Consider the following 12,546-nt stretch of genomic DNA (forward strand, 5'->3'; position numbering starts at 1 on the left):
AACACTTGTCCTGAAGATGTTAGACTGAGGTTTCTTACAAGGACAGAGAGGCTCTCTCCAATTAATAAAAAGTCATCTTTTTTCATTTTTTTTTTTAAAAACTCACCCAGATTTAACCTTAATACACCTAAAAGTCCATATGCATCCATTACTTTGGAGTATGTGCTCTTGATTGCCTCTTTCTCTGCAGATGCTATAAAAAAAGAAGATAAAGTCACTTTTCTAAAAAAACCCAACCCTTTTGACTTAACAGTGTAGCTCTGAAAATAGTTTCAGTCTGAACTAGAAATTTAAGAAAATACAACAATAATGCTTAAGGTATCTGAAGCTCTTAGAAAGTTACATTAATTCAATTATGTCACTATTCCTAAGGACTCCTAGCAGCATTAGTGACATTTTAAAATAGTAGCCACTCTGTCTTCTGGGGACTACAATAGATTTTACTTGTGTTGCTATGTGAAGATGAACAACATGCCTCCTATCTTTGCTAAGCTTTAGCAAGTCAGTGCTTAAAATAGTGAACACTGCCAAATGTTAAGACTTACTTATAGAAAAGTCATCCTTGAACCAAGACACAAAAGGGGGATAAAAATAGAATTAGTGAAGTACTACAGTTACTGCTGTTACTCAAGCACCAGACCAAATCACCCTGTCCCATCCTATCACCTAGACAAATTGCTTCTGTTTTCTGATGACCTACAATGGAAAAAGCGGGAAGAAACAGAACTAGCACCACTGGCAGAAAAAACAGGCCAGTAGACTCACGACAACAAATTTCTTGAAAAATACACCACCGACACTTCGCTGCCATCGAAGCAGCAGTCACACTCTTAAGAAGTTTCAAACTCAACTGCATAATCATAGACTTACAGAACCGAAGGCATGGAAGGGACCTTGAGAAGTCATCCAGTTCAGCCCCTTTCCCTGCTCTCCCCCCACCCCAAGACAGGACAAAGTATACCTACACCATCTCTGACAGATGTCTAACCTGTTCTTTAAAGATCTCCAATGACAGGGATTCCACAATCTCCCTTGATAAGCTATTCCGGTACTTAACTGTAGTTAGAATTTTTTTCCTAATTGTAGCCTGATTTAGGGCGTACTAATAATATTAATTTGGATAATATGGGAATTTAATTTATTAATTTTATTTTATTAATAGTAATAATTAATTGTTAATATTAATAGTATGGGTTTTAGGCTTGTTAATTTGTTTACTTAGAAGACAAACGTTTTCGTTCCAAATTAGGCTTTACAGAATTTACAAAGGACCCTTGTGGGTATGACAGGAAGCTTCCACTGACACAGATATATCCTTAAAGACTTTTTATTAAAATTAATAATAGTAAGTAAATGGTAAAATATTTAGAGTTACAAAGTTACAACTGCATTACTGCTATTTAAAAGATATGTATGCTAATATAGTATTATATGCAACAAAGCTTTGGTTAATATATTTACACCCTTTTTTGATAACCTGGTGGTAAGAGACACAGGATCAGCCTTGCAGTTTAGGTTTTTAATTTTTGAGTGAGGGATGCAGTGCTTAGAAAAATTTAACGGTAAGAGCCATTAAAACTAAATTAGGGTTTACTTGACTAACTTAAACTTAAAATTAAAACCTAATAAACAAAACTAAGAATAAATCTTAGGGAACCCAAGCTTAGCATAGCTTTTTGAAACAAAGTTTAAGAAGAACAAGTATAGCCTACTAATACTAGTAATTATTGTAAATAGATACAATAGAGAGAGAGAGAGTAGAAACAGAATGTAAGTGAGAATGATAGAGCAGAGTGCTTTAGCGAGGTGTGTTACCTTTTTTATAGGGCACAAGTGACTAAACATTTTTTTTATGCCCAGATTTTATTTCTTACCCACAAAATGTTAAGGTACACTTACTGTATAGGTTCGTATGTATGTGCATATTGATGACATGTACATATGCACATAAGTTTTTTTGTGATGTACCTGTTAAGTTTGTGGATATAACATTGAAAAAACCCCAAGGCCATACTTTATTGTTTATTGGTTTAGACAAAAGGTTATAGACATAAGCATAAGTAGTTATTTATTTAGGTAACAAGCTACAGGTTAACTTTGCTTTTTGAGTAAAAGGTTTTAATATAGATATGCTAAATTTGCCTTAGCTTAACATACAGGATATAGCCCAGGGATAGGCAACCTATGGCACGCGTGCCAAAGATGGCACATGGCTGCCTGCTGGGACTCCACGTGCCATTAAAAGTCCTGCCGACGCGGCAAGCCGCAGGGTCCGCGCTTCCGGGCCAGAGAGTCTGGCCGAGCACAGCAAGCCACCGGCCCCTCCTCCGCCTTCCCCTGGAGCCCTGCCGCCGCGTGCACAGCGCTCTGGGGACTGGGGCTGCACGCTCCCACGGGGCAGCATTTGGCTCCGTGAGGAGGGAAAGATACTCCGCGCTCATCCGGAGCCCTGCCGCCTCACGTGCAGCGCTCTGAAGGGAGGGGCGGGGTGGCAACAGGGTTCCAGATAAGCAGGGAGCCTCATAGTAAGGGGTCCGGGGCCAGGGGTTGGGGCAGTCAAGGGACAGGGAGCAGGGTGGGTGGAATTCCGGGGGAGTGGTTAGGGCAGGGGTCTCTGGAGGGGGCAGTCAGGGAGCATGGAAGGTTGGATGGGGCATGGGAGGCCCGGGGTCTGTTAGGGGGTGGATAGGGGTCAGGGCAGTCAGGGGACAGGAGCAAGGAGGGTCCTGGGGAGGCAGTTAGGGTGGGGGGGTCTCTGGAGGGGGTGGTCAGGAGACAAGGAGCTCGGGGGTTTGGATGAGTTGGGGGTTTGGAGAGGCTGTCAGGAGGCAGGGGTATGGAGAGGGGTTGGGGCAGGCAGGGAGAGGTTGTATGGGTCCAGAGTTCTGGGGGTCCTGTCAGGGGACGAGGAGCAGTTAGATACGCATGGGAGTCCAGGGCGTTCTGTCTGGGTGCAGGGGTGTGGATAAGGGTTGGGCCAGTCAGGGGACAGGTAGGGGGTAGGGTGCTAGGGGGGCAGTCAGGGGACAAGGGGCAGGTAGGCTTAGATAGGGGGTGGGGTCCCAGGAGGGGGTAGTCGGGACAAAGTTTGGGGGTTCGGGGGAGCAGTCACCCAGCCCTCTGCCCTGAGCCCTGCACCCCCCCCACACACCCCAGGCCCCTGCCCTGAGCCCTGTACCTCCCAGCCCTCTGTTGACTCCTTCACACACCCCCCATGACCCCAGCCCTGACTCTGGCACCCCTCCACATCCCCACCTCCACCCTGAGCACCAAACAGGAGCTCCTGCACCCCTACTCACATTCCCACCTGCACAGGTAAGTGCCCCCACACCCAAACCTCCTGCCTCAACCCTGAGCCCCCTCCTTCATTTTAGCTCCTGGCCAGGCCCTTCACCCCCAGCTCTGTGCTCGGTTCTCTCCCAACCTCAGCTCAGTGCAGAGAGAAGAAAAGAATGGGCCAGAACAGGGAGACGGTAGGTACCCACTGTATGTGGGCAGGGCTGGAACCCCAGACTGGCAGAGGGCTGAGTGGGTCCGGCAGCCGAGATCCCGGCTGCCAATAGCCGGCAGATGGAAGCCCTGAGCAGCAGTGGACTGAGCTGCTCAGCCCACTGCCGGTCTCGGGTCCCGGCTGCTGGCCCCACACAGTCTGTGGCTGGTCTGGGGTTCTGGCTGCCGGACCCTTGCCATCTGGGGTCCCGGCCGCAGGCCCCACTCAGCCCACTGCCGGCCTAGATGAACAGAACCTCAGACCAGCAGCGGGCTGAGAGGGCCAGTGGTGTAAGATCAACAATTTAATTTTAAATGAAGCTTCTTAAACATTTTGAAAACCTTGTTTATTTTACAATACAACACTGTGTTAGCTATATAACATATAGACTTGTAGAGAGAGATCTTCTAAAAAACATTAAAACGTATGACCAGCACGCGAAACCTTAAATTAGAGTGAATAAATGAAGACTCGGCACACCTCTTCTGAAAGGTTGCTGACTCCTGATATAGCCTGTGGGTCTTTTGCATTACAGCCAAACTTACTTTAATATAAATTTATAAGCCTATTACAATAAACTAAATACTTAAACAATAAGAAAAGATATATTATATATGCAAGCAAGCAGGTTAGTTCGATAGGCTACATGCTTCCCTTTGACGGGGCGGTTTGCACCAATGAACCCTGTCACGCAGGTAGGATGTAGGTGGTTAAGTATTTATGGGGACTGTTTTAACCTCATTTTTAATAAAGATGATAGGCAGGGTTAGCCTAAATAATAGCAATGTTTTTAAAAGTGGGAATAGGTGAAATAACTTAATCTTTTATTAAAGTAGGTTGCTTTGGAGTAAAACAAAAATTTGGTTTTGTAACAGGTGTTTAAGGGACTATATTGGTACATTTTTGGTTGGTAACAACTGGTTATTTTTAGCATAGGTTACCCTTTTAATTGGAGTTTTTTATTTGGTTAGCCTTACCAGGCACGATGACGACGAATTTTGTACCTTTTTTTTTTTTTTTTTTGGTAGTTTACACAGAACAGTGTTTGTTTTAAACACATTACAAATACAGATGTACTGAGGCTTTTTTTTTTTTTTTTTAATTAAAAAGAGCAACATTTGTGGCACTTTTCAAGTTTGAGTTGGAATGTGACAGACCACCAGGAGAGGTGCATTAATGCGTTTTTTTATAGATGATGTTTTTGAGGTGACCTATAGAATGTACAGCAGCCAATTGCCTGTACACATTTTTGTTTGGATTAAATACTGGTAACAAGATCGTACATGAGACAAAGATTGTGTCATTATACTTTTTTTTTTTTTTTTTTTTTTTTAAAGAAAACAACAACTGTTTTGGTTGAGGTGAGGTGTTACAGATTTTATTTTTTTTTATAGCACCCGCTGCCAAATGCTGGCATGAATTTAAACATGTGGATTAGGATTTTTTTTAGATTTTGAAAACACGTGGGGATAGTACCAACTTAATAGTTGCTTATTTTTAATTAAGTTGGGAACCTTTGTTAATTTTAAGGGTTGTAATACATTAGTGATTGCATTTATGAAATTTTTCATATGCAGAACATATCTTTTTTTAAAATGAATTTTGTGCTGATTGTTTAAAATGATTAGCTGATTAATTTTACATTGGGTTTTATTAAACAGTTGGGTTATGTTATGCATATTATAAACAGTAAATTGCTTTTTTTTGTGTAGGTTTGTTTTATTTTACGTGCTCTGGCAATTGAGCACGACCATGTTGTTTGGTTTTATGGGGCGGTAACAGTTTAGTTTTAAATTTGTGATTTTGGCTTAGTTTTACCCTTAGAGCAACGATAATGTAGTAAAATTAGAAATATTAATGTTTATTTTATGGTTGCAATTTGCTGGGCTTTAGTTGTTGCGATTTTGTTGGATGCTGTTTACTTATGTTTTGAGCAGGAAACTGCTGATTAGTATAATAGATTGTGTTTTTATTACACTTGCCTTTTGTTATTTTAATTTTATACACTGCTGAATTGAGTTTATCGATGATTCGTAAGGGTTCGATTTATTGGTTACACAGCCCATGTTTCGGTGATTTATACAATAACAACGCTAATTTTTTAACTTAAGATTTTTTTTTGTTTTTTGTTTTGGTTTTTGTTAAAGTAAGCCTTTGCCTTTTGTTTGGATTTTTCAATTTGGCTGCTACCTGCAAGTGTATTTAATTTAAATGTTTTTGCAGATTTTGCAAGTAGGTAATTATTTTTATGTTTTTTTTTTAATTGCGTGCCACTGGTGTGCCCAATTAAAATGTTTTGGTAATTGCATTGGTTGGCCTGTTATTACTTTAAAGAGAGTTTTATTAGTAGATGCAGCCAGTGTTGTTTTTAATGCCATTAAAATTAGAGGTATGAAAGTGTTTTAGTTACATTAACCAGTTTTTTTAACATTACTTTTATTATTTGATTGGTTTGTTTTACCATTTTAAATGACTGTGGCTTGTATGGGATGGGTAGTTTTTGCAGGGCTTATTAATTTATAGTTCCTAAAGAACTCTTCAATTAAATGTGATTTTTGGTTTGATTTTACCTTTGCAGGATTTATTTTATTGAGAGAAGACTTGCTTTATTAGCACCTTGGCAGTGGCTTTTGCAGTACTGGCCTTAAGAGGAAATGCCTTTACCCACTTTGAAAAAGGATTGATCACTAGATATTGATTACCTCTGAGTTCTTGGCAAAGGACCTACAAAATTAATCTGCAAAGCCATTTAAGGACCTTTATACATGTGAGATTTTAATGTCGCATATTTTTTGTACAAAGGATTTACTGTTAGCGACCCTTTTTTTTGTTGTTTTGGAAATCTTTAGGATTACTTTTACTATGTTTTTATTTGATTTTTGCATTTATTAAATTTGGTATGAGGTTTACCTTGATGGCAATGACTAGAACCATTAACAAAGAAATGATACTTATTAACAGAAACTGTTTTTTGGATTAATGGTTGGAGGGTTTTTTTTTTGTTTTTTTTTAGATTTAATTGATTAAGATTGGAACACATACGTGGCTTCCCTTGATATAGTAGAGCAGTTAGTAACAAAGATGGTGTTTTAATAGGTTTACTGCAATATATATATATTTTGGCAGCAGTAATGCCCAGTGGACTAGGCAAGCATTTGAGACTTGCCCATTTTTTACCCTATTGGACAGTAAGAACTGAAGGGGAGTGTGCAATGAGTGTAATATGATTGGGCTGAGACCAATTAGAAAATAAAGGTGTTGTATGGTCCAACTGGTTGCCAATAGGTACTTTATAAAACTGTTATAGGTAAGTTCAATTGATTACATTAAACTTGAGGCATAAGACACAGATTTGATTTTTTTGCACCTTTTTTGGTGAAACCGCAGCTGCTAACACATTAATGCTTACCGCTAACTTTGGATAATAGGGTATTTTAGGATTTGGAGTGATTAACACTGGAGCCTTGACAATGGCCTGTTTTAGCTGGGATACTGCTTTTGTGTGTTAGTAAATTTTATTGGATAATTTTATTTTTATTTTTTTTAAATAGTTGGTTTAAGGGACCTTCAATGGAAGCAAAATTGGGAATGAAATTTTTGTGGTACCCAGTTAAACTCAAAAAGGATCTTAAAGGGTTTTGTGGTAAAGGCAATGTTTGGATTGCATTTACTTTTTGTTGTGCTGGGGTTCTACCTCATTTTGTTAGGATGAGACCCCAGAAAGAGGCACAGTTGGCCATTAGCTGTGACTTCGCAAGATTGCACTTTAACCCTGCTTTTTTTAGGATTTGTAGGAGCTTAAGCTTTTTTAGATTTTTTTTTGTCTGTGTTGCTAAACACAGGTTATTTACATATTGAAATGAAACAGTTGGTCTGGAAAATTGCAACATTACCTGCCTTATTTGCACATGGAATAAAGCTGGAGAATTTTTATACCCCTGGCGTAAATGTGTTTGGGAATATTGGACTTTTAGAAACTAAATGCAAAACGGTACTGTGAAAGGTGTACCAATGATAATGTTTAAAAGCTGTTTACTGATGTTAAGGACAGTAAACCACACAGCCTTTGGATTAAAGGACTTGATTAGATTTGGCATTTTGGCCACTGTAGGGGCACAAGTGGGTATGACCTGATTTAGATGTTTATAATTAATCGAGAGACGCCAAGAACCATTTGGTTTTTTTACGGGTCAAATAGGTGAACTGGCAGCGGAAGTACATTTACAAGTCTTTATTCCTATGTTAATAAAGACTTGATAGGGTTTTTTTTATGTATGGGTTTGCCTGTTTTGGGTAAGGATATTGTTTTTGGGCTGATTATTGTTGTTTAAAAAAACAGTGACTGCCATACATTTACAATTGTTTGTGTTTAGCAAAGGCATTTACATGCTTGCAAAGCAACGCCCATAACTTAGTAGCTAATCATGCAAACCAAGCTATTTTGTTTAAATTACACTCCTTAGGCTGAGAGTTCTTTACTGGAGATACTATGCCACACTTAGGTATGATTATTGTTGAGTAATTTTTTCCTATTTTACAGTAAGACACAACAATTGGTTACCCAAATTAAGAACACATTTTTGTTTGTACAGGAAATTAGTTTTTAAATAGTCAGTTTTCTGGGTTTGCTAATTTTAATAACACAAAGGTATAAACATTTTTTAGGTGACCTATTTGTACCTTAATGGGTATAAGAAGTGTGGTAACAACCTGATTACTTGCAAAAGTTGCAAGTGTTTTTGTATACTCTGATGACAGAGACGAGGATTTAGGATTTTTGACAGAGATAATACTAATTGCTCCCACACGATTTATAATAAATTTTTTGTGGTGGCCCCCTACCACTGCAGATGCTGTGGGTTTTTTGCTTGCATTTTTGCCTAAAGCGGCTATGACTATACTTGGGGCCTATTGGTGTTATGCTGAGTAATTTGCAGAGTATGCAGACAAATGTACAGGGTTTGGTTTTTTTGGAGGCTGTTTATCAGAAAAAGGAAATGGGTTAATGGAGGCCACCGGATGGTTTGAGGGTGCCAGGCCCTTAGCCTTTTATAATTAGTTTATTTATATGGGCTTGGAGTTTTTGAATATTTTATTGTTGAGACTTAAGCGTTTGCTTAAACATTATTACAACTGAGTTTTTATTATTGACTTGGGTTTTTGCAGGAGTGAATTGTTTTGTGCAGAACTTGAAAAGAAAGGAACACGGTTTTGGGCCCCCATATGGGGATTTAAACGCATAAACCTGTCGAGGGGCATGCCCACTCCAAGGTACAGGGTTACTACGTGGGTTAGGGATATTTTGCCAATGCTGGTACGTAGGGAATTTAGGAACACCTTGGCCTAACCCTGGGGGTTTCTTAATTTTTACAGTGGTATTAGTTTGTAGGTTTTGAAGTATTGCACTGGAGATAGTTTTGGATGAGTAGGGTTACTTTTTATAAAACCTTTACGTTTTACACTTAAGGCAGTTTTACACTGACACGGGACATTTTTTGTTTGTTTGTTTAAGATCTGGTGTAGTGGGGTGTTTTACCAGTACACCAGATGATACCAGCATACACCAAAGGGGCTTAAAGGGTTTACGAAATTTTAGAGACCTAGGTAATGTGAATGATTGCCCAAATGCCAGTAAGTGTTAACACAAAAGGGGCTCAATTTTTCTTTTTTTTTTTTTATTTATACGCCAATGCATTTTTTAGTTGTAGTATTTTTTTTTGTTGTATCCTACATTACAGGCACTAGCTATCCATATCACTTGTGACATCACATTTTTTAGTTTTTGAACAATTACATTTTTTAAAGGCACTTTGTTTTTACTATTGGGGTAGATGCTAACAGAGGAGAGGATTTTTTCCCCCCTTTGTTTATTTTTTTACATTACTAGTTAATTTTACCTTTTGTGGTACCACCCTGAGACTTTTTTATTATTATTTGCAGACTGCTGGTAGCTTTTGCACTGCAAACTTTTTTTTGTGGCTTTTTAGACTTAATTTTTTAATTTTGCTTTTAAAGATACTGTTTTAGCCTGAGCTAATTTTTTTGCCCTACTTTCAGTAACTGGCCCTGCAGATTTGTGTGTGTGTGTGTGTGTGTGTGTGTGTGTGTGTGTGTGTGTGTGTGTGTGTGTGTGTGTGTGTGTGTGTGTGTGTGTGTGTGTGTGTGTGTGTCAGTTCCACCATGCCAATAGGGATGGGAAAATTTTTTTTTTTTAACTTTCTTATTTTTTTTAAAAGCCGACCACAGTTTGATTTATAGCCATCCAGCGATTTTAAGCTGGCATTTAAAGTTTGCTGGGCTTTTTTGAGTTACTTTAATTTTTTTAAGCGAACTACAAGCTATGAGCAGACATGTAACAGCTTTTTTTTTTTTAAACCAGTTTAGCCTTTTTTTTGGGCTTTGTTTTTACATTAAATACATTACTTACAAAACCCCATGGGTTACAATGCTTAGAGATTATTTTTATCAACAGCTATTTTTAGCTATTCTAAACCTTTATGTTTTTAAATTTTTTTTGGCAAAGTTTTTTAAAGCCATACTGCTGGTAACTTTAACAGACTTCACTTTTGCCCTTACTTTACTTACCTTAACATATAACATAGAACTTATTTGAATTTTAACACTTTACTAGCTTATGTAATAAATTATAATGAACTCTTTGCTGTTTTACTTTGTAACTGAAGGCGTTTCTTTACAGAAACAAGAGGAAACAATACCCTAAACTAGTTTTACAGTTTAATACGTTTTAAGTAAATGATGGAGGGGTGGTGGTGTGGTTCCCTTTTTTTGATCCCTCAGTGACCTGTAGCTGATTGAGAGGGGTTTTTTTTGGTTGGGACCTGCCAAACAGTTGGCGAACTGAGGCAGACAGATTAGAGGTATAGCCTGGGAGAGTCGTGGGGACTGAAGAACTGTACAAGTTCTGAGTTATTGCAATCTTTTGGCAGCAATTAATACATAGATTTATTAACTTCCCCACCACCACATAGTGTGGGTTATTGGGCCTGATGTTACTGCTTATATTTTATTGGTACCATTCGTTACAACTTCAACAAAGCCCCTTAAATGTGTATATAACATTAAACAAACACTATTACTTTTTATTTTGCAAGATTAAATTTTAAACCTTAAAGTAAAAAACTTTAAGTTAAACCACTATACAGAACAGGAAATACTGGGCTTTCTGCCAAACCGCAGGCACCGGACATTAGGTTTTTGCATTCTTAAGAGTGAGTAAGACACACAATCTTGTTCTTCAACTCTCTGTAGCTTTAACTTTTTACTTACGTTTTAGGTAAGATTCTCAGGGGTTTAAGGATGCCTGGAATCCCTAAAAATTTCTGTCACACACTTTTTGAGACTCCTGGCTGACCCATCAGTCTGTAGCCTGATTTAGGGTGTACTAATAATATTAATGTGGATAATATGGGAATTTAATTTATTAAGTTATTATTATTAATTAAATAAATAAAATAAAATAAATTAATTATAATATTAATAGTATGGGTTTTAGGATCACCAATTTGTTTGATTAGAAGATAAGTTTTTGTCCCAAATTTGGCTTCACAAAATTTACAAATATAAATTTATAAACCTATTACAATAAACCAAATACAGTACTTAAACTATATATATATATATATATACATATATACATATATATATATATACATATATACATATATATATATATATATATATATATACACACACACACACATATACATATACACACACACACATAGACGCGCACACACACACGCAAGCAAGCAGGTTAGTTCTATAGGCTACGTAATAGGTAACCTAAATCTCCCATGCTGCAGATTAATCTGATTACTTCTTATCCTGCCTTCAGTGGATATGGAGAACAATTCATCACTGTCCTCCTTATAACGTATTTGAAGACTTACCGCACCCCATCGTTGTTCTTTTTACTATGTTCAAGACTAAACATACTCAGTTTTTTTAACATGTCCTCATAGGTCAGGTTTTCTAAACCTTTTATTTCTGTTGCTCTCCTTTGGACTCTCTCCAATTTGACCACATCTTTCTTAAAGGGTGGTGCCCAAAATTGGACAATACTCCAGCTGAGGCCTCACCAGCACCAAGTAGTGCGGAACAATTACCTCTCATGTCTCCTGTTAATACACCCCAGAATATTACCTTTTTTGCAACTGCTTCAAATTACTGACTTGGTTAATTTGTGATCCACTATCACCCTCAGATTCTTTTCAGCTAGACTGCTGCCTAACCAGTTATTCCTGATTTTGTATTTGTATATTTGATTTTTCCTTCCCAAGGGTAGTAATTAGCACTCGTCTTTAGTGAATTTCATCTTGTTGATTTCAGATTTGTCAAGGTTGTTTTGAATTTTAATCTTGTGCTCCAAAGTGTTTGCAATCCCCTCCCAGCATTGTGTCATTTGCAGGTTACACAAGCATACTTTCTACACCACTATCCACGTTATTAACAAAAAAGTTGACTCATACCAGATCCAGGACATGCTCCTGTGGGACCCCATTAGACATTTCCTCTCAGTTTGACAGCAAGCCATTGATAGCTACACTTTGAGTATGGTCTTTCACCCAGTTATGCACGCACTTTATATTAATTTAATCTAGACCACATTCTCCTAGATTATTTATGAGAATGTCATGTGGGACTGTGTCAAATTCAAATCTTACAAAATCAAGATATATCATATCTACTGCTTCCCCTCATCCACTAGGAAAGTAACCCTGTCAAACAAGAAAATTAAGTTGGTTTGGCATTATTTGTTCTTGACAAATCCATGCCGGTTATCACTTATTACCCTATTATCCTCTAGTTACTTACAAATTGATTGTTTAATAATTTGTTCCAGTACCATTCCAGGTACCAACCAGGTCTGAATGGTCTATAATTCCCCAGGTCCTCATTGTTCTGCTTTTTAAAGCTAGGTACTAAGTTCGCCCTTTATCCTGCCATGAGTTCTCTAACATACCTGCTAACAGTTCCAAGATTGCTTCAGCAAGTTCCTTACGTACTAGGGTGAATGCTACAGGGCCCTAATGACC

The 12,546-nt window shown here is 38.1% G+C and overlaps 1 protein-coding gene and 1 long non-coding RNA gene across 14 annotated transcripts in view; both read right to left on the bottom strand.

Moving 5' to 3' along the window:
* SYNJ1 (synaptojanin 1) overlaps positions 1-12,546 on the bottom strand; it is a 120,126-nt gene that overhangs the window by 90,464 nt on the left and 17,116 nt on the right. For all 13 annotated transcript variants that reach the window (XM_050956072.1, XM_050956101.1, XM_050956140.1 and 10 more), the window contains exon 3: positions 107-193. In XM_050956072.1, coding sequence (XP_050812029.1) covers positions 107-193 — 87 coding nt within the window. The remainder of the gene's footprint in view (positions 1-106; positions 194-12,546) is intronic.
* Positions 4,481-5,775, bottom strand: LOC127055771 (uncharacterized). Its single transcript, XR_007775616.1, has 2 exons — positions 4,864-5,775; positions 4,481-4,755 (listed from the first exon to the last, which is right to left on the bottom strand). It is a non-coding gene; the product is annotated as an uncharacterized LOC127055771 (long non-coding RNA).

Source organism: Gopherus flavomarginatus, chromosome 1 (genome assembly GCF_025201925.1).
Source record: "Gopherus flavomarginatus isolate rGopFla2 chromosome 1, rGopFla2.mat.asm, whole genome shotgun sequence".
Lineage (NCBI taxonomy): Eukaryota > Metazoa > Chordata > Testudines > Testudinidae > Gopherus > Gopherus flavomarginatus.